Source organism: Amborella trichopoda, chromosome 8, assembly GCF_054954075.1.
Source record: "Amborella trichopoda isolate Santa Cruz 75 chromosome 8, AtrichopodaSantaCruz75HAP2 v2.0, whole genome shotgun sequence".
In the NCBI taxonomy this organism is placed as follows: Eukaryota; Viridiplantae; Streptophyta; class Magnoliopsida; order Amborellales; family Amborellaceae; genus Amborella; species Amborella trichopoda.
In genome coordinates this window covers 19,838,392-19,865,992 of record NC_142343.1, presented here as the reverse complement: position 1 = coordinate 19,865,992, position 27,601 = coordinate 19,838,392, and the positions used below count along the sequence as shown (strand labels likewise).

General features: G+C 39.5%; 1 protein-coding gene across 9 annotated transcripts in view; it reads left to right on the top strand.

Moving 5' to 3' along the window:
• The window catches only part of LOC18440397 (uncharacterized), a 73,930-nt gene that overhangs the window by 11,216 nt on the left and 35,113 nt on the right, over window positions 1-27,601 (top strand). For 6 of the 9 annotated variants that reach the window (XR_016061005.1, XM_020671063.2, XM_006850544.4 and 3 more), the window contains exons 2-4: window positions 4,305-4,943; window positions 8,309-8,391; window positions 26,902-27,010. Coding sequence is in view for 8 of the 9 variants with exons in the window: in XM_020671063.2 (XP_020526722.1) it covers window positions 4,322-4,943; window positions 8,309-8,391; window positions 26,902-27,010 (814 nt within the window). In the remaining variant the exon portion in view is untranslated. Of the gene's footprint in view, window positions 1-3,516; window positions 4,944-8,308; window positions 8,392-26,901; window positions 27,011-27,601 lie in introns of those variants that run through there. The other 3 variants (XM_088874154.1, XM_088874152.1, XM_088874157.1) reach the window with 2 other exon arrangements.

Sequence of the window (27,601 nt, the reverse complement as noted above, 5' to 3'; positions counted from 1 at the left end):
TACATTCTTTTGGTCCAAACTTAACCCAATCTTTGAAAAACGAATTTAACAAGCAAAAGGAATCTAGAGAGAGAGAGAGAGAGAGCAAGAACTTCCATAAGCTCCATGCACCAGCCATTGTAGAACTTGTTCCATAGCATTCCATTGATCATGGTTGGAGTTTTAAGGTGATCCTTCACTATATGATATCAAGTTCGTGTTAAGCAATCATCAAGGTAACCCTTCCATCGAGTTCTTCTTTATTGTTCTTCATCTACTTTCACTTCAAATGTTGCTGTAAATTCTTTGTTACAGTAGCTTTGCAAACCTTTTATCCTTGCTTCATGTGATCTTTGTGAAAGACTTATATAGGGAAATCATCCATTAGACTGCAAGCTTCATACCTTGATGATCCTTTGATTAAGCATAATTTGCCTTTGATTTTCTCTACATGAATTTTTTTGGTGCATTTCTTATACTCAACTTTCAAATACTAGAGATCTATTACCTCTTTGAATTATATAAAGTCCACACTTTTGCATGCAATCTTGTTTTGGTGGTCCGGTGGACTATACTACATAGTTTTGCTCTATCTTGCACAAATTTGATCGGATCTTCTTAGTTCCTTTTGCAAATTGTTTATGGTGTTATTGAGTATGGACCATAAGAAGTGTTTTTAAAAGTGTTTAAGTTTCCCAAAGTGGATAGATACCCTTGAGTCATATAAATCACTTGTGTGCTCATCTTTGGGATAATATTAAGTCCTCAAAAGCGCCGATCGTGGGCCGGGCACAAGGGGTTCGAACCATTGGCTTCCCAAGTATTTTTGGCACTCTAATACCTCTGTTTTGTTGTTATCATTCTCTGTTGTTACTGTTGGGGCAGTTTAGTACATGTAATTTGATTATATGAAGGTGTACTTCCATTGTATGTAACCAAGTGTTTCAATTTCGAGTTGGTGTGAGTGACATGTAATTTGCCCCATAAGGGGACTGTTCTAGAGTTGATTTTCAGTGGTATGTAAAGTCTAAGATGTTTTTATCATTGTGTTAAAGGACTGTTATTGTGTATTTGCTTTGTATAAGTAAGAGTTTTGTGTTAAGGCACAAAGTTGTATTGTTGTTTTTGGTTAAATTATAATGTTCCTAGACTTTGTACCACATCAACTATGACCCTTCTCTTCGTAGGGTCCTTGAAAAGTTTGCAATCCACTTTAACGTGGGTGACTGAATTGGTCCTTCTCTTACAATTGGCAATTTTGCTGATAAAGACGATGTTTTTGTCTCCTGCCTTTGATCGCGTAACTTTGGATCTTTTGTACTGGATGATCTCCAGCAAGATATACAAGGGAAGAAAGGTTACGAAGAAGCAGGATGCAAAGACTCTAATGGAGAGGCGGGAGGGCTGTCGAATGGCCATTTAAATACTTTAGCATTTGCGCATTTGTAGCTATCCATCTAGTGGTGCTATGCTACGCTAGTGCAAGGGTCTGAGATGGGAGATCAATGATTTAAAAAGCGGCCTGCCTAGCGCATAGGCGGTTTAGGAGGGCCAGGCGGGCCTCAGCTCATCTCCCAAGCCTAGGCGGCTCTTTTGGGCTGTCGGTCCCTGGGCGGTGGGCTCTCAATGCCTAGCCCTGGGCTGGCGCCCACCTAGGGTTGAAAATGCCCCCTCAGGGGGCATGTTCATCCTTTTTCCCCTTAAATAATGGGGGCAATGAAGAAGGGGGGGGGGGGGCTGTTTGGGTTCTTGTATGACCTAAACCCTTTGTGTTTCCTTTTGGAGTGAAATGTTTTTTTAAAAAACCCCTTTTTATATTTATGTGAGATCGATGGGGTATTTCAAATTTTTTTAAAATTAATCCATAGATCATCCTTTTGGTTTGGATTTAATTTTATAGATTTTTGAAGTTTATTAGAAAGGTTTTCGGAAGCTTTTGAGATTGGGAAACATCTCAAATATTAAGTATTGAAGATTGAGCAAAAAGGTTAGTTAAGAATCTTCATATTTGAGATTTTATATGTTATTGCAATGTCTCCTTCTAGTTATTTTAGAAGTGGTGATCCGGGTTAGAAGTATGGTTATAACCCAAATCTAAATGAAAAAAAATGTATAAGATATAATTATTGCGAAAAAGATGCTAATGGGGGTATAAACTGATTCAAAAAACACCTTGCTGGTTTTATGGGGAATGTTGTCCCTAGTAAAAATATTCTTGAAGTTATCAGGGAGGAGGTTAAACAACATTTGAGTTCAGTAAGATATAATAATGAACAAAAGGAGCCTTGTCATTTGGATACGTCTTCTAGTGGCTCTTCTAAAGTGGTGATTTGGGTTGGAAGTATGGTTATTATCCAAATCAAATAAAAAAATTATATAAGGTGTAATTTTTGTGAAAAAGATACCAATGAGGGTATTAAATGATTCAAGAAACACCTTGCCGGTATTGAAGAGGAAGTTGATTTTTGTAAAAAAGCTCTTGAAGCTATTAGAGATGAGATTAGACAATATGTGAATTTGGCAAAACCAAAAACGGAAGGAAAGGAGCTTTGTTATATGGAAATGTTTTTTCCTGGTTCTTTTAGAAGTGATGATCCGGGTTGGAAGTACAGTTGTAACCCGAATCCAAATGACAAAAATTGTATAAGGTGTAATTATATTGGAAATGATACTAATGGGGGTATTTACAGTTCAAGAAACACCTTGCCGGTATTAAGGGAATATTAAAATGTTCCTGAAGCTACAAGGGAGGAGATTAAATAATATTTGAGTTCAGTAAAACACAAAAAACAAGAAAAGGGTGAAGAGGCATCGAGTAGAGCAGCGAACACTCTTAAGGCCTCTAGACCATTTGCATAGAGGAAGAGGGGATTAGAAGAAGAAGAGGAAGAGGCGGATTCAAAAGCAACGGAGGAGGACGAGCATTATGTTGAAGAGGGAGATGACTCTGATGGCGATGGACTCGACTTCGATGCATGTTATGAGGCTTACCTCACTTTCCCCACTTTTTTTAATGATGACTGAAGACTCTTGACTCCTGACTCCTGAGTCTTCGAGTGTATATTTTCCTTTTCGTATTGTTTAGTTTCTACTCTTTTGTGTATGCCTGTATGGCTATATCATTGAATGGAACTATGAATTATGGAATGGTATGGCCCATGGAGCATGGAGTATGGTCTATGGATTATGGATTATGGATTGTGCCTGTATTACTAATTTACGACTATATTTGATTTTTGGTTTTGCTAGTATTCTATTACGAGTTTGCAATGGTTTGGAACTTTGGACAATTGGATATTAAAATTTGTAGTATTTTATGTTGTATTATTCATATTCCCTTGCCTCACTTCTTCAACCTAGGCAGCCCAGAAATCTGGATGTGCACCTAGGCACTGGGCAGCCGGGACCCCCATGACCACCTAGGTGCCGCCCTCCGTGTTTTTTGGAATACTGTGGGAGTTGGCCGCTACAATCAACTTGGAGTGGCCGGCGTCGTCATTGGTATCGACAACCCTTGACTAGTCGATTGACTTGCAGGTGACTTGCAGGTGGCTTGTTCACTCTCGAAAACGAGAATATATGATATGTGTTTTGAGCTGGTGTTGGACAATGAGTAGGCCGTGCGAAGAAACTAAAGAGGGAAGCTCTACTAGATCCTTTCCTTTAATTTTTGTTGAAACATTTTCAAAATTCAGATCTATTCTTTTGTGTTTGAATATATTGGTTTCCATTACTTCCGAAACCTATTCGCATGAAATTGGTAACATTTCTACTGAATTTCTTATCTTGATTATGGCCATCCTTGGAGAACTGACTTATTGATATTGTCTATAAAAAAGAGCTAACCTATGTTATCGCCCTGGTATTTGAGATCAGCTCGTTGATGAATTAACTTGTAGTCCTTGATACCCTAGGTCTTCTCAACTTAGCTATGTGCTATAAATTCTAGGACAGTAAATTGGTGGTGAACGCTAGATTGATTTGAAGTGGCTAAACTACCCTCCTACTAAGATAGCAACTGAACAGAAGTCAAACTGCCTGTTTATGTGAAAAATGTTTGCTATTATTACAGGACCGTACATTAGTTTACAGATAGTTTCTCCTCTTTGGTTCGGTGCTGCACTAACGCCATAGAATATCCAGTTTGAAGTCTGAACTGTCTAGTTTTTGATTCATATAGAATATTTACTTATTTATTTTATTTTTTTATACGAAATGTGTGTCCATTGAAATGTACAATCATGACAATAAATATTAGCTGTCACACAGCTGATCTTTTCTCTGAAAGCCAACTAATCTCTTATTGAATGATGACCCATTGCTAGACTCGACTTGCTTGTGAATGGACAACTCACCAGCAAGTCAACTTCCTGAAGCTGGCTCCTTACCAGATGGGTTTGTTGAAAGCACTCTTGAATCTTCTCAACCTATGCCTTTGATCTCAAACATGGATGAATCCTCAACATGCTACAGAGAAATTCATGCTGACGGGTATCACAAAACTGAATTGAGGAATGAAGTGGCAACAGACAAATTTACTGATCTGCTACCAGGGGATATTTCATCAGATGCTTCATATTGTTCAATTTCAAATGGTACACTATTGGATATTTCGTCAGTCCCTCAATTGCTTGAACACTGCAGGATCACTGATGAAGCTCAAGTTTCTGATTCCAAACTTGAGAAGATAAAAAGGGAAAGGGTATTCCCCGTTCAATTGTCAGATAAAGCTCCCCATGGAGCCTGTGGAAATTCGCTTGTAGTTGGTGAGCAGAATAGCGTGGAGCATCGGTGTGCTGAACATGCTGACACAATGACTACACACAGGGTTACCTTGGGAACACCTGAATCTCTTGTCCCTGTGTTGGGCCTTAATCCTCCTGAGAGAATAACCCCAAGTGATGACATCATAACTGACACATCTCTTCAACGTCATGAGGGTGGTGTACATGTAACTGTTCAATGTAATTATCCCTTAACTTTCTCTGCTATCTTTTACTGGATTACACGTGATCCACACACAGACATATGCATGCATGAATTCTCTGCTTCCTTTAATGGTTTACCAATGGTATATACATGCACCTGGGGCTCTTTGCTGATTAATATTGAAGTGGCAATAACAAGCATAGCCTGTCAAAAGACTTTTTTCTGTCTCTTGACAAAAAAAGGCTTCGTAATGCTTTTACCACTTTGATTTTGTTTTCATGTATTCTCTGTTGAGATCAGATTCATGATGCCTTTAAATTCTAAGTAATATGGGGTTGAGAGAGCCAGATATGTCAAATAACTACGAAACATAGTTTCTATTGGATATTACTTTCTTGGCATTTAAGTACTTGAATATAGATTCTACAAGTCATCTGGACTTGGGACTTGGCTGTCCTGAGCTGAGTCCCTGTTTGAAAAACTCAAATTATTGCTTGTATTGCTTCATTAATCTATGACTATTATCCCTATTTCCTACCAAAGTTATAATTGAAATAACTTCTTGTAATAGTCTCGTAAGTGTGGCATGTTGTAGATCATCTTGGAGTACATAATTTTAGAAAACTTTTAATTATAATAACTTAATAAGCTTATAAAAGGGGAAAAAAAACCTATTTCCTACCAAAGTTATAATTGAAATAATGTTGTAGATCATCTTGGAGTACATGATTTTAGAAAAAATTTAATTATAATAACTTATAACCTTATAAAAGGGAAAGAAATATATAAACATGAACATGCGATGCATAATTTTTACAGTCACTTTCATTTTATCACTAGTGCCAGAACATAATAATATATCGAGATAATCATTTCCATCCTTAGTGAGTGCATTTTTCCTCCTGATGACTCTCAGAGTGACTAACCTTTTGTAATCTATTGACAAATGGAAAACTATAGCATCATTGACTGCTCTCTAGAATTAATACTGGTTTCTTGACATTATTGATATATTCCAACATTTACACATGTCTTTCTTGAGCTAGTTATCTCCATGATGGCGTATTTGGTAGAACACATAAGAGTACAAACATACTGTGTGACATGTAGAAGATGTATAAAGCTCATGTAGCCCAAGTCCATGTCACGTATATGAGACATTTACTGTGTATGTGATGCTTCTTTTTTGGCCTTTGATATGTGATGAATTATTGTTTTGTGTCTGGAAGTCTTTGAATCTCAGCTGGATCATGTTATGCATGCCAGGATCTCTATGGCCAACTTACCACAATCCAAATCAACTCCCAAATAGATACTACTGTTGCTTTGGTTCCAATGTAGGGGTATGAAGTAAATAAAGGAAGATAACCCTTTTTAGGGCTTGTCTTTCTCACAGGTTGTCCCTCGAGAAAAACTTTACTTGGGATTTGGGGATGGTAATCGGGAAATCTTGATTTGGTATACTGGGGTTCTAGACAGCCCCAGTATGGAAATGACACCTTAATGGTTCATACTTAAATTTGGACAATGTTTAAAGAGTCAGAGTCGGTTCTGGACTTTGCAGAGTCTTCGTGAGTCTTGTCTTATAAACTTGGATGTTCTCAAGAATATCCGCTGCACCTTAATGGTTCATACTTAAATTTGGACAGTGTTTAAAGAGTCAGAGTCGGTTCTGGACTTTGCAGAGTCTTTGTGAGTCTTGTCTTATATACTTGGATGTTCTCAAGAATATCCGCTGTTTTCGGTAAGACTCGGGCAACAGATAGGAGGTTGAACTGGACAAAGTCCTCTATAAGAATAGGTGAGCCTTATAAGGACACCGACAAGTTTACTTCCAAACCTGTATGAGAGTGAGTTGATCAGTTTGAAAATTGACACCTGCCTGAGGTTGTTTGGCTTGGGCAAGTCCTAAGTTTTATGCCTGATCTTTAAAAAAACTGTTTTCTAAGAGTTAGTATGGAAAGGGGAACACATGGAATATTGGTTTTTTTTGGGTTTTCTTGTTCCCTATTTTGTTGCTGTGGAAGGGCAGGTTCGTGGAGTACTCTAGATTGACCTAAATCAACAATCAATAACTGCCTAATTTCTTTGAACAGTAAATGTTCGTTGGGTGGTATTCGCTGATATGTTTTGTGACATTAGTTGGTCGTGGTACATTTCTTTTAGTTTGGAATTTTGTAAACTGCAGGTTTCTTTTAATCCTGAAATGTTAAAAAAAAAACAACTAATGATCGAAATAAGGCAATGTTTCCGTTTGGATGCGTATAGTAAGACTGCTATGTATAAACTTGAAGAACAAGTGAGACTGATAGTAGAGGAAATCAGTAGGAGTCAAATGTGAAAAACTTGGATTCCACTGTTTTTTTAATAATTTTATAAACTATGAAATTAGAAGTCAATGTTCACTATTTAGGGGTAATGTCTTTTTGTTTGAGTCTTCGAGGAGGAAAATTATGAGTTTCTATAAAATAAATGAGATTTTTGGACCTATTAGCCGACCCCAATTCATTGGGATAAGGCTTGGATGATGATGATGATGTTCAATTTACCATAGCTAAAGTAGTATCCCAAAATTTGGCTGTAGCAAATTTGAATTGAGCTTTCTATTAAAATCCCTTTTCTCGCTACAGGGCCTCTTTTACAAAAATACAACCTGACACTTTTGACCCTAGATCTCTTTGAACAAGGTTTTTGATTGAAGAAATTATGTTACATATTTGTTAGAGTGCTTCAATGTGGACTTTTTGACACAAATTTCATGAATTTTGGAAAAGAATGGGGAAAAATTAAAGAAATAGTGAATCAAGGATTATGAGCTAAAAATTATGAGTTTTTGATCTCTTAATCTTGTAAAAAAACTATGCCTTATTGATGTGTTGGAAGTATTTCTGAATCTCGTAAATAAACTGTTGTGATTGTAAAATTGTTTTTGGGCTATTTTAGATGAGATCAATGGGAGATGAATGATTTGTGACAATTTTGAGCAGATTTGGTGAAGAAACGAAATAGAAATCAACTTTTTAAATTTCAAGTTTGTAATGCCAAAAAAAAAAGAAAAAAAGGAGAACCGGCTTGTTCCCAGGGGGAACTGGACCTGTCACCTGCAGGTCATGAGCCGATTTTGGTGGTTCTGAGTTGGCTTAGCAAATTTCTAGACCCTGCTTTTTTTATGCGCTTACAGTTTACCTTTACATAAAGTCCTACAAAACTAAGTTACTTTTAATCTGGTTTTGATCGGAAGATCTAAGTTACTTGGGTTGTATCAAAACTATTCATATGTTTATGGTGTATTTAAAATTCCAGAAAATTGTAGTCAAATGCATATAACATGGTTAGATTTTCTTTTATATGAAAGATATTAGTACTCTTAAAAGTTCATGATATTTCTCATGGAATGCAGGCATTGACAAGTGCATCAAGGTACCTGCTAATGTTAATGATAAGGCTTCTGTGGAAACTGATAGCAGCTGTGTTATTAAGCCGGTATGTAATGCTCTACTCTATTCTAGCTTAAACTTCTATGTCCATCATGTTTTCCTTTAAACATATTCTTGATGATTATGGAGCTCTATTATTGGAATTTTAAACCTTTTCTAAACCAAAAAAAGAAAAAGAAAAAAAGAAAAAGAAATAGAAATAAAGATGAGAAAGAATGAGAGATTGTGCTCTTACCTAGAGCGTGCTAAGAAATCCACCCCAAAAAACTCTTCAGGAGTCTCATAACCAATTACTCTTCTCTACTCGTGTAAAATTGATCATAGACAAAAGCAAACCCTAATACCCTAAAAAATCTCTACAATCAGTAGTCCAAATTGCCGCCCTTAAAATATCTAATGCTAAATGACTTAAATACCCCTAAAATCTCTACAAAATTTAAAGACCAAACTAAACCTAGCATTTCCTAAGAAATAAACCCTAACTGCTTGGGAAAAGGAAAACCCTAACTATATCACAATGACTGGGAAGTATGCATTTGCAAAAAATTTAAAGACCAAACTAAACCTAGCATTTCCTAAGAAATAAACCCTAACTGCTTGGGAAAAGGAAAACCCTAACTATATCACAATGACTGGGAAGTGTGCATTTGCAATTCATCATGTACCTGGGAATGTTTATTGGAAGCCTATGATGTGTGTTGCATAGGCAGCTAAATGCAGCATTCTGCATGGAAGTGGAACCAATGGTTTACTTTCATGAATTTACAGTAAAGAATCAGAAATTGCTATCTTTCATGGAAAATATGAATGTACATTAACAATTGTACATTCTCGAGAGAAAAGGGGACTTCGTGAGTCTGTCAACTCCTTGGGTTCATACTTTTGGCATGTACTTTCATTTACATGCACATCGATACATAAAAGCTATTGAAATAATTTGTTTGTGCTAAAGACAAATAATAATCTGTTGGGTTTTTTGTCCTTGAAGATTATTTCTTGCGCTGTATGGAATCTATGAACACCATTTGTACAAAGATATGAGTGGTGCTTATAATAATTATAAACTAGGTGGTTGTGGATCTGTAGTTGTTGAATATAGTTGTTGGGGTATTGCCTGAGGGTTATTACTTATTACCTAGAAACAGAAGTTTGGGGCGAAGAGTATGCCCTTGAAAAGCTTATCTTGTTGATTGGGTAAAGCTAATGTTGTTGTTGGGGATGACAATTAGCACTATCAGATTTTTTTTTTGTTTTTAAATAAAAGTCGAATCTATATTAATGTAAAAACAAAATGTACCAAAAGCCCCAACCAGGCTACCCACTATCCTGGAATTCAAAACATAAGGGGGAGCTATTGAGAGAACCTGACTTAGTAAGACTTCCCACTCTATCTCTACACAAAATCCACAAAAGAAAAAACCCACCATGCTCTCTCACTCACTCTCTCTCTACACTAAGCTTTTTTATTCAACCAAAATCGATAACCATCCTTACATTGCACGTCCATCCCCCCTTTTATTTTCTACCACCATGCTTCCTAAAGATTCGCTTCCAACAACATAATCCATCCTTTTAATTGATGGCTTTCCATCCACATCCCCTTATTAAAAGAAAACTATTCGTTCAAAATAGGAAACAAAATGGACTTCCTAAAAAAAAACTATACATAACCTTCCTTCTACAAGCTAACTCCTATCCAAAAGATCTTAAAACCCACTGACTCTTTATCTCTTAACAACCCTTACTAATAGAAAGAATTCACTTTAAGAAAAATAGACCTTCCAAAGAAGACTCGTCCCTCCTAAAAAAAAGAAAGACTTTCAAAATTTAAAGATATAGATTTACTCCAAGAAAATGGAGTTTATCAAAGTAACAAAAAAAAACCCATACTAATCCTATTTGTAAAAATTGACTCTAATAATAATAAGAAAAAACAACACACTCATAAAAATAAAGAAATAATTAAGTCTATCCGATCTTGATCTGCATCATTCAGTCTCTTTTGCTCAAGTCTGTTCTCTTATTTGTATATTCTTGTTTCATTGTACATCATTGCACTATTAGAATTCATTATTTAAATTTTTTTAGAGAACGTGAGTATAGTAGATTGATAGGAGATGATGATTAATGGAAAATTTACCATGTCAAATGTGCTGAAGTTGCACTCGCAGCCGGACGATATACAAGTCAAGTTCACAATTCTCTGTGCCATCCTTTACAAGTTAGGGGCACTTTGTCTATGGTTGGCCAACCATGAAGCTATAATACATTGAAAATAAATAGAGTACATATATATGAGTAAATTAAAAATTTAGAAATTTAAAGTCAAGTTTATTATGAAGTATGGAGTAAGAATTTAAACGACAAATACATCTTCAACTTGCATGGATATATTTTTGTCCTTTGCCTTATTGCGATATCTGTCCCAAGTGTCCTCATAGAGTAACGATACAAGTGAAGTTCCATAGACATTTTGTCTTGGACATCTGAGTCGGGGTTGAGCCTCACATTACACTTGTTAATTGCTTCAATGAATTAGCACCTACTCTCTACCTCAAAATTAGATAGAAATAAGCGAGGTTGAGATCGTACCTTGCAAGTTGTAGTAGTCTCTCCAACTGCAAATCCCACTTGTCATCTATAATTTTGAAAATGGGGCCATATTTGCTTTAATCTCTCTTCCAGTTCATCTTTATTTCTACTCTTGCAACCTCCATTGCCTTGTAAATATGCGCCATTGCCTGTTCCATTTCACTATCCACATGGTGAAGCGCTTTTGCAAGTGGCTCAAAAATATGGAGGCAAAAACTGAACCTCACTCCAAAACCTAGTTGTCAAAACAATGTCATAAACCTTTTTTCCCTTTACTTCTTTGGACCACTTACTCTCCTTCCAATATGAGGAGACAAATATGGTTCGAATTTGTCTTTTTGGTTATTCGGAGAATCCGACGACAAGTTGCAAGCCTTGTGACCCCCTGGCCTTACAAGTCAACCCTATCTATAAACTTCCTCAGCATGACTAAAACTTTGGTGTGGCTATAAATAAAACCTATTACAACTTTGGCTTTTTCTAATATCTCATCCACCACTTTCCTCTTTGCAATTTTCTCAAGCATGAGGTTAATACAATGAGCTGCGCAAGGCGTCTAGAAAATATGTGGCCCCGTCCTCTCAACAATCCCCTGGGACATTTAACCAATAAATTCATAACACTCCTTGACTTCTTATCGCCCTAAGTATCTGTCTTAACAGTCACCCCAGATCTGCCCCAAGCATCATTGTGGGTCTTTTAGGTACTCATTTGTTAGATCACTCTTTCTTTAGCAAAGATCCATTGAGCTCATAAGTTGTAGAGGCTCTATTTCCTAGGCCAAACTGCCTCACTGCCTCCAACATTGATTGGAAACTCTTCAAAATAGTAGACCTACTTGAAAGTACCATCGTGCCACATACTGATTAACCCTTTCCCTATCTTGCTTCTTCAAATGACTCTCCAGACTAGTCTATGCTTACTCCTTTTTTCAAACCACTACCTCAAGATCAAGAGGGGGGAAGAATGTATCAATAGGCCCCTTTCTTCTAGGTTTCTTATGCTTAATAGTACTTGGTCTAGATATGGAGGCCCCTCCCCCTTCATTGTCATCTTCGTCTTCTATAGCGTAGGTATTTACAAATCTTCTAATGTCTTTATTTAGTTTTTATCTTGTCTCTTCTTTCTTCTTTTGGACCTTTTAAAAGATTCAACATCTCTTTCCTAACATCTCCAGGCACTTGAGTACATGGCGATGCATCCCCTCTCTTGTTGGCCAAATGCTTCTTCAATCGATTAATGCCAGCATTGTACTCCTTTTTGCAAAATTTTCAAGCGACCATATTCTTTTCATTTGGGTTGGGACAGTATCCATATTTTTAACATGGATCAACTTGTCTACTTGAATTTGAGGAAGACATTTTCACCTACGGCCCTTAGTTATCAACTTATCATCTAATCCTTAAAATTACACAGAACCAACAAAGTCAAACTTGAATACATTTGCGAGAAGTGGAAATTGTAGATACATACACAAAAGCAAGATTAATTTACAACCATGCAGTCTAAGTATTTAAAATTTAAAATTGACCATCCAAAGAATATTAAAAAATGATCATCAAAAAATTTACATATAGGCAATGAAGTGGAAAGAATAAATACATTGACCCTTCAATATCTTGAGTTCTTGACAATTCAAAGAAGAAATAAAGCTAGCATGCTCAAGGAAAAAAAACTTAAAATAATGTAAAAAAAGTTGTGGGTAAAATCTACACACAAAAAATTTCAATGATTTAAAGCATAAAATTGGAAAAACAAAGTATGAATCATGAATGTATACCAAGTCATGCAACAAAAAAAATACTAAATCGGTTAGAAGAAATGGAATTTCCCCATTGATTTGGTTCCTTGATCTAAAAATTACAAATAATATCAAAGTAAATTTTACTCATGTAATTATTGAATACGAAGATTATTAAACTAACTCATGCAAAACAAATTATGGGGATAAAAGTTATGAACCTTAGAAGTAAACTCATGCAAAGAAAAAAAAAAAAAAAAAAAAAAAAAAAAAAAAAAAAAAAAAAAAAACAAAAGTATTCGCTTGATTTGGGGGCAATGGACTTTTCTCAATTAATTGCTTTCCCAAACTAAAAATCAAAATGGGAGAATAATCCAAGTAGTTGATATCATATCAAATACAAATCATAAAATATCAAAAAAAAAAAAAAAAAAAAAGAAATACTATCATAATACATTTTACATAAAAAATACATAACCCTAATTAAAAATATTGAAATATGTCAACCTTCTTGAAATGGAATAGATAACAGCCCAAATCGGTTACTATTGGTTCCCAATACTCCTCTTTTGCAACCTCTAAAAGACTCAAAAAGATTTGGGATGAATATCCTTCGATTTTGGGAGGATTCAAGGAGGTTGAAAAACAATATGATCTCTTGAAATTCTTCAAATCTTGGTTTTTAGAGAGTTTCTCTAAAATCTTCAAAATCCTTTTCCCCCTTTTCAAGGGGGAAATTACTAAAAAAACTCTTGGCTATGGGGCATTTTCCGCCCTTGGCCAAGGGCTTTCGAAGTGCTGCCTAGGCGCCCCCCTTGCAAGACGCCTAGGCGCTGTCTTGGTGTTTAGGTGGGTGCCGTACTACGCCCGCCTAGGGCCTACTGCTTAGGCTATGCCTAGGCTGTTTGGCCGCCAACTTAAGTTGCCAGGCGGCCGAATATTTCAACCCTGCTCCATTGTGATAACCATAGCGCAATTGCAATTTCTCTCAGTTCGGTCCATCATGGGTAGTTTAAGCACATCGAAATAGATTAGTACTTCAAAAGAGAACAGATTGAAGATCAAGAAGTGGAAAAATTCATCGTTATTGAAAATCTAGTTGCAGATATTTCCTTTAAGGCACGCACATGGGATCGACGTTGGTTTCTTAAAGGCTTAAAGCCAAGCTGTCCATGATTTTGGCCATGGTATAGCTTGCGGGGGCCTATAAGCACTATTAGATGTTTGTCCTTTGTGCTATTTACTTCTCGTATGCCTTACATTGGTGACATGTGATAGACAAGGTTGATAGGCGTCTGTTTGGATGGAAAGGGAGATACCTTTCTCAGGCTGGCCGAACTACTTTGATCAAAGCAAGCCTTGCCAATGCCCCGGTTTACCTCATGTCTCTTTTTCAAATGCCATCCTCAGTGGCAAACCGGCTAGACCAACTAATGGGATATTTTCTCTGGTCTGGACAGGCAGAGAGAACAAAATATCATTTAATCTCTTGAGATAAGGTCTGCTTACCCAAATAACAGGGGGGTTTAAGAATCAGGATCCTAAGAAAACATAACTTTGCCCTCTTAGGGAAATGGTGGTGGCGCCTTGCAACTCAGACGGACTCCCTTTGGGCTTAGGTCTTACGCTGTAAATATAAGATTTCTGAAGGCTCTTCCCTCTCACTGTTCCAAAAATTCATCAGGTTTCATCCAAGAGAAGGAACTACAGTGTGCTTTTGGTTAGATCTTTGGCTCTAACACACTCCTCTAAGGGACCTCTTCCCTTCCCTTTACTCCATTGCCTCTAAGAAAGAGTTTACCATAGCGAAGGAAATGGTGCTGGCGCGAGGCAGAAGAGTGTGGAACCCCTCCTTCAGAAGAAACCTCTCAGAAGAGGAAACAAACCACTTTCTCCATCTTTCGACAGCATTGCATCGTTCTTTCATCTCAACACTAGGGAGGGACTCGTTGGTTTGGTCCCTTACCCCCTATGGTACTTTCTCGGTGGCTTCCTTTTACAAAAGACTCATCCACCCTCCCACCTTTCCTCTTGATCCTCCATTTGTTTTATTCAAGGTCTGGTCCACAATTGCACCTCCAAAAGTTTAGACATTTAACTGGATAGCGGACTCCCAGAGGGTACTTACAGTTGACTAGCTTCAAAAGAAAGGGATTCTTATTCCCAATAGATGTGTCATATGTTTGTGTGTGGAAGAATCGAATCCTTACTTCTTCATTCACTGTAACCTGGCCCATGACCTCTGGGGTCAACTGTTGCAGCTGTTCGGTGTCTTATGGGTTGCGCCCCCAACGGTCAAGGACCTCATTTCCTCGAACCTTGCCTCACACCGACCGAAGGCTGGACGAATCCTATGGAAGGCCACTGTGGCAGCCATCCTTTGGGTAATCTGGATAGATAGAAATGCCAGGATATTCCAAGGCCATATTACCCAAGGTTCAGCACTTTTTTACATGGTTACATCCTTAGTAACTTTATGGGCCTCCAACCATTGGATCTTTTTGGGGATCTATGCGAATACCTTCTCAAGTCAATGAGAAAACTTCCTGTACCACCGACCATGGAAGGCACAAAGATCATGCAACTGGCAGCCACCTCCAGAAGGAGTCATAAAGCTTAACTTTGATGGTTGTTCACTAGGGAACCCGGCCATGCAGGTTCTGGTGGTGTCTTCAGAGACCAGCATCGCAAAATCCTATTAACTTACTCCGTGTATTTTGGCCTTCAAGATTCTCAGTATGCTGAAGCAATGGCCTTACTGCTGGACCTCAAAAGCTTCAATCAGTCTTGGGGGCGATACCTTATAGTGGAGGGAGATGCGCGTAATATTATATCATGGGCAACCGGGAGATCCACACCTCCATGATACCTCGCTTCGATTTTTTATGAGATTGTATACATCTGCAGGGATATGGTCGTGTCCTGGATGCATACCTCGAGGATGTCAAACGAGTTCGCAGATCTCCTGGTGAAGGATGGGGCTAGGGCCCAAGTAGAAGACCAAACCCGGTCCACCTCCTTTTTTGCTCTGGACCACAGAGGGTACACGTAGTAGAATCTCTCTTTGTATACGGGCAAACCTATATGCCCATTATTGTAACCTCATTGTAAATCTATTGTAATCGGGCAGACTTATAAGCCCATTTTTTTGTACAGGGTCGGTGGACCTATTTTTTACCGAGAGACTCATCTAGTGGGTACTCTCGAATTAACCCAATATTGTATTCCAACTCTTTATAGCAATACAAATGTTAACTTATATAAAAAAATAAAAAATTTCCCATTTACATATCAGCCATGGGCTCTCTTCAACCTCGATAAGAAAACAAGTAAACCCTCAATTTTTGGTGCATTAGGCACTAAGCTATTGTTGAGCTCAGGGCCTGGTTTTCCTACTTGATCAGCTTAGACCTAGTTTGTAACCAAGGTGAGAGTCTTTGATGCTCATGTCACACTACTTTAAAGTCTTCTATCTATAGAGCTGTAATGGCCGTTCCATCCATAGAGCCCATTGGTCCCTCATGGACCAATCCACAACCCCACTCAAAACTGGGGTATGGACATAGTCGCTTGGTTCACCTAACCTAGGCTTCAAAATCTCCCTCTGGTGCTCCAAGAATGGGGTCTTCAAGGGTTCTTGATTTTTAAAATTTGGGATCTTGATTCACACCTTAAATACCAAGATAATGATGAAACTAATGTTTGCTGGGGTTTGTGGCCTTTAAAGGCCTAGATATCATGTAAATAAGATTTTTTATAGTGATTTGTGTACTTCAGTCGGAGTGTACTGTGGCTCACTGACCTAGGGTGGTCTATTGCCCGCGTCATGTCCAAAACTCTTATCTTGGGCATGTGGCCCTACCGTTGAAGGTTTATTATGGGTTATCCTTTGTTGAGATAGGGCGGGACGATGTTTGTTAGGTCAGGATAACTATGCGGTCTCATGTGTATAGAGGAGGAGCTTGTGAGAGCGAAGGCCAAATCCTCAGCAAAACTTCCACATGGCATTTTTGGGAAGCAACTATATATAAAGGGACACGTGTACATGTGCATTAAGCGAGCACCTTCTTGCACCGTGTGTGCATGTGACTTGCTCTTAGGGGGGAACCTGTAGTCTACATGTTAGGACTGTGGTTCCACTGTTTATCGGCTCACTTTTTTTGATAGAAATTAACGTTGTATTAAGAGAGAGAGAATAGTACAAGAGTTTGTCGATACTGTGAGGGCCTCAAAAAAGTCCTCAACAACATCGTGGTCCCTGAGAGGACCTGCACAGACTAACACTACAAGGACTATCCCAACTACAAGACGGGTTTTAACATAGTGAGGGCTTGTAAAATTGCCTTATTACAACAACAGACAAACAACATTAGAGCGTGGTTGTTAGGTGGGTTGTCGGGCTGCTGCCTTAGCGAGTGCATCTGGTTCTATGTTTGCGGTTCTTCGAGTGTGCCTCCACGTAACTTCCAGGTCCCTGCAAAGGTGTTCTATCTCATCAAAAATGTGTCCCAGGTACCAAGGTGGGTCTCTGTTACCAGAGGCCCACTTTATAATGTTATTAGCATCTCCTTCAATTAGTAAGACTCTACCCCAAGAGTTGTTATAAAGTTTGATTCCAGTTAACAACGCCAAGGCTTCAGCTGTTTGCGAGTCTTTGGTTCCTATGAATTCTGAGTAGGTGAGAAGGACCGCACCTTCGTGATTTTTGAACACTCCCCCTATACTGGCCGGATCAGGGTTTTCAAAGGAGCAACCATCAAAGTTAATCTTTTCGTTGCCCTTTGGGGGGGGAATCCATTGAGGGATAATCAATCTCCTCTTATGGCCAAGGACAAGAAGTTTGTCCCACTCTTTTATAAAAGAGGAGGCAGAGATACCAACGAAGAGTTTATGGTGAGAGGCCCAGAAAATAACGGAGGATGTTATTTTATGGAAAAGAGACTGGGTAGTATTCTTCTCTCCTAGGAAGATCCTAGAGTTTCTTTACCCCCAAATATGCCATAGAGTAGCTGCTAACGTTGCTTGCCACAAGATTTTCCCAGAGCTCCTCCATTTGAAATCGTAGGATAAGTAACCAGGGATTGGATAGATGGTGGGGTCACCCAGGATAGCTTGAAAAGCTGAATAATTTCACTCCAAACTGAGTAAGCAAACTCGCATTGTATCAGCAGGTGCGAAACAATTTCTTCTTCCTCTAGGCACATTATACATCTATTAGGAAATTGGAATCCTCTTTTTTGAAGATTATCTAAGGTGAGGGGTTTTCCTTGAGTGGCTAACCATTGGAAGAACTGGGCTCTTGGAGTTGCATTAGCCCCCCATGCTTTGCTTGATGGGTCAACAATATCGTTCCCCTCTACCAAAGCCGAATAGAAAGAGGTTATTGAGAATCTCCCTGTAGGGGATGGAGTCCAGATCATAATGTCCCTCCCTGTCAGTGCTAAGAATACATCGTGGAGTTCAGCACTTAGGTTGGAGAATAGAAGGATTTCCTCGCCAGAAAGTGCCCTTCTAAATGATGGGTTCCACTGCCATTTCTCCAGAAGAGCCCAATTTTGTTTTCTAAGGTTTTTTATCCCCAATCCTCCCTTCAGCTTATGAGTACATAACTTTTCCCAAGAAGTTAAGTGGATTTTCTTTGTGTCTCCTGAGCCTGACCAGAGGAAATTTCTCATAATCTGTTCTATTCTTTTAGAGACTGAAGCTGGGATTTGATAGAGTGACATAAAGTATATGGGTGTGTTTGCTCGGGATGCTTTGACTAGAATGCTTCTTCCTGGCATAGACAAGTATCGCCCTTTCCATCTAGCCAGTCGTCTATTGATTCTGTCTATGACATGGGCCCACATTTGTTTCTTGGTTTTGCCAAGGCCTAGGGGGAGCCCTAGATAAGAAGTTGGGAGATCTTCCACTGCGCACTCCCACTCCAGGATTAAGGTCCTTGTTTGGGTGGAGTTAAGGCCAACTCCAATCATTTTGGACTTTGCCATATTGACCTTAAATCCAGTAGCCACTTCAAAACAAGCAAGGAATATTTTGAGGTTCTGGACCTCTCTCTTATCTGCATCAAGAAAAACCAAGGTATCATCTGCATATTGCAGATGTGACACAGAAGGGCCTGATCTGCTAGTAGTTTTGAAGCCAGAGAGCAATCCAACTTTGAAGATTTTGGATATGGATTGGCTGAAAACCTCTCCCATTATAGTGAAAAGCAAGGGGGAGAGGGGATCTCCTTGTCTAAGCCCTCTAAACGCAAGGAAAAATCCTTTAGGAGTGCCGTTAACTAAGACAGAGAAGTATGGACTGGAATAACCACCTCTCATCCACTTCCTCCACTTCTCTCCAAACCCCATCTTGTTAAGAGTTTGGTCTAGGATTGACCAGTTTACGTGGTCGTATACCTTTTCCCAGTCAATTTTGAAAATAAGACCTGGCTTTTTAATTTTTTACCGAGAATGTATGCACTCATGTGCTACTAGGACCTCGTCTAGAATTTGTCTATTTTTAATGAAGGAAGACTGGGAAGGGGATATGACCAAATTAAGGACCTTTTTGATTCTGGAAGCAAGGACTTTTGAAAGAATCTTGTAAGAGGAATTCAGAAGGCTAATGGATCGAAAGTCTTTTATGTCCTTTGCACCTTCTAGTTTAGATACCATTACTAGAAAAGTTGCATTGATAGCTTTGTTTAGAATGCCACGCTTATAGAATTCCTCGAAGAACATGAGGAAATCCTCCTTAAAGGTGCTCTAGTACATTTTGAAGAAAGCCATGGGGAATCCATCCGGACCTGGCGCCTTGTCAGGGGCCAAGCCCTTCACTGCCAACTCGATTTCTTCCTCTTCAAAAGGACGTTCTAACCAATCTGCTTTTTCTGTGGGGAGGTTCAAGAATTCTAGGTTAGCCATACTGGGTTTGGGAAGAAAAGGGTCAGAGTAAAGGTTCTTGAAGTGGGAAATGATGGCTTCTTCAATATCTGGTACAGAGTCGAGCACCGTTTCATCAACTTTGATGGAAAGAATTAGGTTCGCTCGTCGTCTACTATTTGTTAGTATGTGGAAGAACTTGGTATTTAGGGCCCCTGCTTTAAGCCATTGGACTCTAGACCTTTGATACCAAAAAAGCTCTTCCTTCTTTAGGGTGGCTAGGTAATCTTGTTTGGTGGATATCCTGAGGTTAGATTCATCAGGAGAAAGGGGTCTGGACTCCTCTAGCCTATACAGACCTTGAATAGTATCCAGGAGGGAATTTTTTAAGGCAGAGAAGTTACCTTGTAGAGAACCACGATTTGATGGACTTCTTCAGAAGCAGTAATTTTTTATGTAACCTAAACCCAGCTCTTCCAGTGACTTAATTTGAGAAGGATTGCCACCAGGAATGGATGAGGGATGCCAGGACTTCCTCCTGGGTCTAGGCTAATTCGAACCGGAAAGGTTTAGGCCCCCTATGGGCAGATTGAGTATTGACCGAGCCCCCTGATATTCCAAGATATGAAAATCATCAAGGAATAAATTGATGGGGGGCCGTTGCTAGTCTAGAGGATCTCCTGGCTGGGGACCTTCCAGTCGAGGAGGGGGATATGGTGGATTGATCCGTAGGGACGATCTGATCAGGGTTTAAGGATGAAAAGAGGTTAATCAATTCCCTATAACCGTTTTTCCTCCTTTGACCTCTATCCCCGGTAGTAGAGTCAAGAGAGAGAAGCTGGTGGTGATAGTCTTCCAAGTGAAGACCCATAAAGCTGAAGAAAGACTTAACCTTGTCTTTTATGGAGTCGGGCGTGATGTCTGGTGGGCTACTTAGCATTGACGACTCTTGCTGGGACGAGGATGCCTCCTTCCTACCTTGAGGTTCCTAGGTGCCCTGGTGGAAAAAATTTGAGCCTCCGAAGGAAGGTTGGGTGAAACGAGGGGGGTTGGGAGAAGGGAAGGAAAAGGGAGGTCCTAGGTACAAAGCAGGAGGAGAGTTCAGATACGGGGTCAAGGGTCTCTGGATGAGGGATTGGGTTAGGTTAAAGGCGATAAGGCAAACATGGTCATTTGGAGGTGGAGAGGGTGGGATAGGTGGTTGAAGGTTAAGGGATGAGAGGCTTAAGCATGGGGGGAGGGGGGGGGGAGGGGGAGGCAGAGGGGTAGTGGGTTGTTGGGGGAAAAAGCTCCATTTTCTATAATATGACCCACAATGAAGGAAGGGTTAAGGGCTAGGTGGAAATGCGGGATAGGTATATCTAGGAGAGGGAATGCAGTGCGAGGGATAAGGGGGTTGCCATGAGCGCGGTAGAAAGAGATAAGTGAAGAGCTAACCCTGCAGATGGGGGAGAGAACAGGATAGAAAGGAAGGTAATATGCTAGGTAGGAAGCAATGCTCTCCAAGTCCAGCGAAGAAGGGTAATGAGTGAGTACCATGAGTATCCCAAATGGGTAGTGGGACCAGTCCATATCAGGGTAAGTGTAGTTGGAGAAGAGCGGTAAGAAAGTGGGGAGACAGTAAACAGGCTAAAAGATCAAGAGGGGGTTCACAGGGTGGGATACCTTGAAAACCAAGGAGGTCCTGGTTCTGGTCTTCTGGAGGAGCGAGCTTCAAATGAAGAGCTTCTTCGCCAGTGAGCATGCCCGATAAGACATTCTCATAAGGCAGAGGTTTCCTCGGCTCTTTTTGGGGTATAGCCTTGCTGGGAATAGGAGAGCTATTATCAGCAGGAGGTTTTGAGCCTTTCATCATTGCTTCATCAGCGACTGGGGTAGCCGAATAGGTCTTTGAAGAGGAGGGTAAGTACAAGCAGGCCGACGCGTTGCCATCAATAGTGTGGGCTGATGGCGACGAAGTCAGTTCAGAAAAATCCCGATGAGACATGGTGGACAGCGAGGTGGTAGAGGCAGGGACACGTGGCCCAGTAGTCTTGGGGAAAGGTGTCGGTAATAAAGTCGGTTCAGGGCGGTGGTACGAATATGGGATGGCTTTGGCAGGAGGATTAGCAGGCGTATCCAACGAGTAGGTGGCTCTGGCAGAGGGGGCAGTCTCCTCTCCACACATGTCCGGGGAGATATCTGGAGCTTGAGGAACCCCTGTAAGGGCACGTGCCTGGTTACCTCTGATTAGTGACACGTGTCTCCCTGTGTGACTCAGCTGAGTTCTCTTTGAGGAAATCTGTTTTGACGGCCGGCACCTGGATTTCCCGGTGACCTGAATCCACTGTTCCGGTGGCTGCTTCTCCTTTAGGCGAGTGGGATCCCACGAGTCCGCAGACCAGCGAACTTCTATAGGGTAGAAGGCGCTATCTACCGTAATCCAAATCTTAGGGGGAAGCAAGGAAGGATCAGGGGTTTCCAGCAACACTTACATCGACCCCATAGGCAGAAACTCCAAAGATTTCCAGTGAATCGGGATCAATCTGCCACACTCTCCAGCCAGTTTCCTGAAGGTAACAGGGGACCAGGCATGGAGGGGGATATTGTTGAAGGTGACCCAAAGTTTTTGAGGCGCAGAGGATCCAATTTGGGGAACCAACTTTTGAGAGACTACTTGGCCCTTTTGAAGATCAGGTTGGCCTGGTTTTGCAACGCTTTCTGGGTTAGATCCAGAGAGGGGAAGGAGAAGAGGATACCTCCCGACGATAGAGTTCTGCAAGAGATATTAGCTTCCCCCCAAGTTTTCTGAGCCCATTTTTCAATGCCCCTTATGTCATTACTCTGAGGGATAAAGAACCCCGCCAGTGATGCTTGTAACTTGGCTGAGAGGGGGCGAGAAACCGAATCCGAGATATCAATGAAAAGGGATTGGCTAGAGGGGGACGAAGCTTCAAGGATCCTTAGGGTGGAAAGAGAGGGTGGAGGAACGGGGGGAGAGGGAGGGAAGGAGGCAGCTATATGAGGAAATGAAGCAGGGCCCACAGGCTGAGAATAAGCTTGACAATCTGGGGGCGAGGAGATCCAAACTGTTGAAGGATGGACGAGAATAGAGGTTGTAAATGGCCTCCCAATTGAAGAAAGTAGAGGTTTTCGAACTGCAGCTACCTCTACGTCTAAAGAAGGGCAGATTCCTTCTTTGATCTCCTCCTACTCTACCTTTCAGCCAAGACGACTCAATAGTCTTATTGGAATAGCCGACCGCCAAGGGAGTCCGACGAGCAAGAAACGCAGCGTGTCGACGAGCAGAAAAGGCAGCCATTGCTAAATGTTTTTAACTTCCATTGTTTCTTCTGCAAGTATTTCTCAGGTCCACAACTATGGAACAAACCTGGTGTATGTTGAAAATTCCTATCGTGAAAATGTTGTTCTACAACTTTTATAATTTGTGGTAATAGATCATTAATCACAGGAGTAGGTTTTGATGGCTTTGATGGATGGATCTTGTAAAGCTCTTATGTGAATTCCTAGTTATCGGCTAACTTTGATGGGTCAATCATGAGCCCCTGCACTTGATTGTGGGTCATGGGTCCTGTTGGGTTAGTTTGAGAAGACAGTAGTGGATTATGGATCATAGCATACGTGAAGTGCCATGACATTCGCTTGTTTTTTATCCATTAGGTACTTATCCACTTCTAAGTTGTATCTCTGTGTGTTTTGGAATTTTATGAAACTCTAGAAATATTTTCTTCAACTTAAAATATGTTTTTATGATTATTGGATTTTTTTTGGAATTTGAAAAATGAATTTTAATTTGTAAAAACCCTAAAAGAGTATTTCTGAACATTTAAAAATATGAGGGTATATCTGTAAATTTCGATATTTTGTGTGGGACTTTGGGCTAAAGGGCCCAGCCTCACACATGTTGAACCCACATTAGGGCATCACATGGAGCCTATCAGGGCCCATACGTCCCACTAAGTGGGGCACCCACTTTTTGTGCCACTTGTTTTAATATTTAAAATAAAAAATAATGTTTTAAGTTATAAAATATTTTCTTATTGGAAATATTTTGGATAAGATTATCTTAGTGATTTTCTTATTTTCTAGAATATTGGACGAAGTCATAATTTAATTAGAGGCCCTAAATATCTCTGTGAGAGGATAGGATTCCTTATTTATCTTTGATTGTTTAGATAAGATTTGACTAGTCAAAGTTCTAGATGGATTAGAAGTGGACATGGGTCTAATCTCAGAGGATAAGGTTCCTACAGATCCAATCTAGGTCATGATGGCTGATCTTGGAGATGAATGGCTCAAATTAATTTTTCTCTCACTTTGTAGATCTCCTAAATAATTCTAGATCAAGTTAAACTCCTAATTTGATTGGGACACCCTAGGCCCCAGTGGTTTATATATAAGGGGGTTCTCCCCCTCAATCTTCACACATCTCTATTCTCTCTTCTCCTTCTCTCTCTTACACCCCTCTCTAAACTTCTCTCTCATCTCTCTTTCTAGGCTTCTCCCTAGTTCCCTCTCTCTAGTAGGGCCACGCCACCCTCCCTAAGGGTCCAAGGTAATCTAGAGAGAGAGGGGAGGGGCATGCTAGACCTAGACTTAGGGTTTGTGCCTTTGTAGTTTGCCCTAGTTTTAAAGGGTCTTCTTTGCGAAACCGTCGTTGCTCTCTAGCCCCAAATAAAATTCATTAAGGGTAACCCAGAGGTGCTTCCAAAATTTAGATTTGAGAGGTCAACAACATTCGAAATTTAAGTGCGCCATTGGCCACGTGATCCGGTTTGAGGTTTGCTAAGCTTTAGTGGGGTAACCCTAGGCAAAAGCTAGTAAATCTTGCCTTTCTTATTTAGTTTTTACTTGAATATGTTTTTGACTTATTTTTTATTTGTAAAGTCTCAATATTGTTTTCAGTTGAATAAAGTTTATTTTGGCAACAAGATTATAAAGATCCTAGATTGTATTAGGCTGAATTTATTGTATTTGTGCACCTGTAGGTAGAATTTTCGGCAATTACTAAAAGAAAGAAAGAATTTTTTTGAATTTATAGCCTAAGAATTCTATATAGCCTCGTTTCAATAATTTCTTTTATTTATAGCCAGGTAACAATGCAACTTACTATATTTTTAATATCATTGCGTAGCTTGCCGGTGTAAATAAAATGATCTCAACTTTGAAGAGTATATATTGTTCTAGACTATGTATACTCTTTAAAATTGCTAGCAAGATCCCCAAAAGGTTGGGTCGAGAGCCCGAAAGGTCGAGGTCCTGATCGTCAAAAGGTTCGATCCTTAACATTGGGGACCTCAATCCCTATTGTTTATATTTTATGGATGATGCTCCCAACCATAGGGATCTATCCATTCACAATGTCCCGCTCCCGATCTCAATCTCGATCTCGATCTCGATCCCGATCCTGATCCCAATTCCTCTTTTGATTCCAACAATTAAGGATGTGCATTTTTATTACACTGATAACATGGGTAACAATGTTCAAGAAGGCGGATGCGGCCGCTTAGGCTGCCAAGGGTCTGGGCGGGTGCCTAGACACAAAGGCGGCCTGCGTTGGGGGGAGGGACAGATCCTTGAGGATTGTTGGACCCCCACACCTCCCCCCTTTTTATTTTGTATAGAATTGAAATTTTTTATTTCCTAAGTAAGTTTTGTATATAATATATTGTTCAAAAGTTAGAAGTACAGATCAAATATAGTTAAAACTCAAAAGTAACATTAAAAGATAAAAGAAACTTGAGATGTCCATTAAATCTCACAAGTCACAAGTCACAAGTCACAAGTCACAAGTCACAACAGATAATCATTAGACATAAAACAAAAACTCACACATGTCAATCAGAGGCCATAAACTACAAAAAGTAATCTTCTTCACCCCACAAGTATGATGAACATGATGAGGTTGAGTTTTCATTATCACTAGCAACATGAGGTTGATGTTCGACATCCAATGCATCTGAATCTGATGATGATGCCAAGCCATCATCATTAGTGTTCATCCTCTTCCTCTACCTAAAAACTTTTTCCCTTGTCTCCTCTGAGTCTGCATCCTTCTCCTCTAAGATTGTCATCCTCCTATTCGTCTGCACCTTCTTCTTCCCCTTCCCCTTTCCCTTTTCCTGGGCCACTTCCTTCCCCTTTCTCTGTGTTTGGGATCTAGTAGCTTTCATAGGGCTTGATGCCAAACCAGCTTCCTCTTGCACTTGGCGCCTTGTCAAGCTCTCTCCCTTGAATACATGCTCATCCTCGGCATCGTCCTCGACCAACCATTCGCTTGTTGGATCTAAATCTTTCACAATTATGGAGACTTCAATTTGAAAGCGCTCTTGATGGCGCCCCTTCAGCCTTTGATTGTACTGAACGAAAACACGTTTGTTGAATCTCTTCTGCTCGAGTCTATTCCTCTTCTTTGTATGTGTTTCATAGTACATCATTGCCCTATTACAATTCTTTACTTAAGAAAAAGTATGGAAAAAGTTGTTGAAATAAATTGATCGGAGATGAGGGTAAATAGAATATTCACCATCTCGAATGTGTTGAAGTTGCGTTAGCAGCCGGACAATGTACAAGTCAAGTTAAAAATCTGCTGCGCCATCCTTTGCAAGTTGGGGGCAGTTTGACCATGGTTGGCTTACCAAGAGGTTATAATGCATTTAAAAATAAAAATAAGTAGAGTCCATATATCTGAGTAAATTTAGAATTTAGAAAAGTAGAGTCAAGTTAAATTTAAGAGCTAAGGCCTTTAAAGGACACAAAATGCAAGGTAGAGATCTTAGTACCTAGTTTGTATAATGAACCTAAGGGTTATATTGTATAGCAAAATGCCATGAGGGAAGAGATCTACTCTTACAAGAAGAAGCGTAGGGCTTAGGATCCAAACAAGAAGCATGGGCCTTAGTGCCATTATCTGATGGAGTTGAACCCATATATTTCAAATGGGTTTACAAGGTGAGGTGTAAAAATAATGGATCCCTTGAGAGACCTGTAGAATTTTTTCATGTTTCACTTCTAATACTTAGTCATCGAGTATCTTTTGTAGTGTAAAATTTCGCTATACTTTGATGGTTTAATTTGCATCATGGTGGTGTGTTGTTTATGTGCGTGAGGGTCTTGGGTTCGAATCCTCCCTTGACGCTGTGGGCAACACCCCATATCTCTCTCTCTCAAATGGTCTTTGAAAGGTATTCTAAAAATACCTTGTTTTTAGTTAAAAAAATTCGCTATGAATTTTTCATTTTTTTTTATTGTTTTTGGGTTTACTAAATACCCTTGCTATATTATTGTAATTGGTAATGAGTTCATATTTAGTACTCCATTGATCTTGCCTTGATATTCCATCTTTTCATCCTATGAGAACACGTGCAAATCTAAAAGCAATAATGGAAAGCACAACTCAAGGTCTGAAAAGGAGTCTATTGAGCTTGCTTGGAAGTATCAACAAGCTATTGCGGAAAGAGATACAGGTAAATACCACTTTGCTACTAAATTCTTTTTATATAATGTTTCTCTTTATTGGCATTTTTTGTTTTCTTTGGATTATGCACTATTACATAAGAGTTTTCATTTGTTTGGGGTGTGATGTGAAGGTTCCTAGATTCAGACTAACACTAGAAGGCATATTTTTGTCGTGCATATTCCAAAACATTGACTATAATCACTTTTTTTTTTTCTCTTTAGTGACAGACTTGTTGATCTTTGACATCATCCAGGCCCCTTCGTCATGAATGATATATAATGTTTTTTTTTGGTTTTTTTCCCTATGAAGGTTAACTAGTATATTCATCATGTAGTAACCTATAAAAAGGGTACGAGACCCAAAATCTGTATTTCAATGTGAAAAGTATATTAATGTTTGATGAATTTGAACATCTTTGAGACTTTACATGACAAATGGATGCCTTTATGGAATGATGAATCATGGAAGATATACATGATTAAAACTAAAACTCAGGAACCAAAATTTGATTCCAATTCATTTTGGATCAGTGCTAATGGCTGTGGATATGGTAAAAGGAGGCAATGTGGTTCTGGCCAAGTATTTATAGTTAAAATTT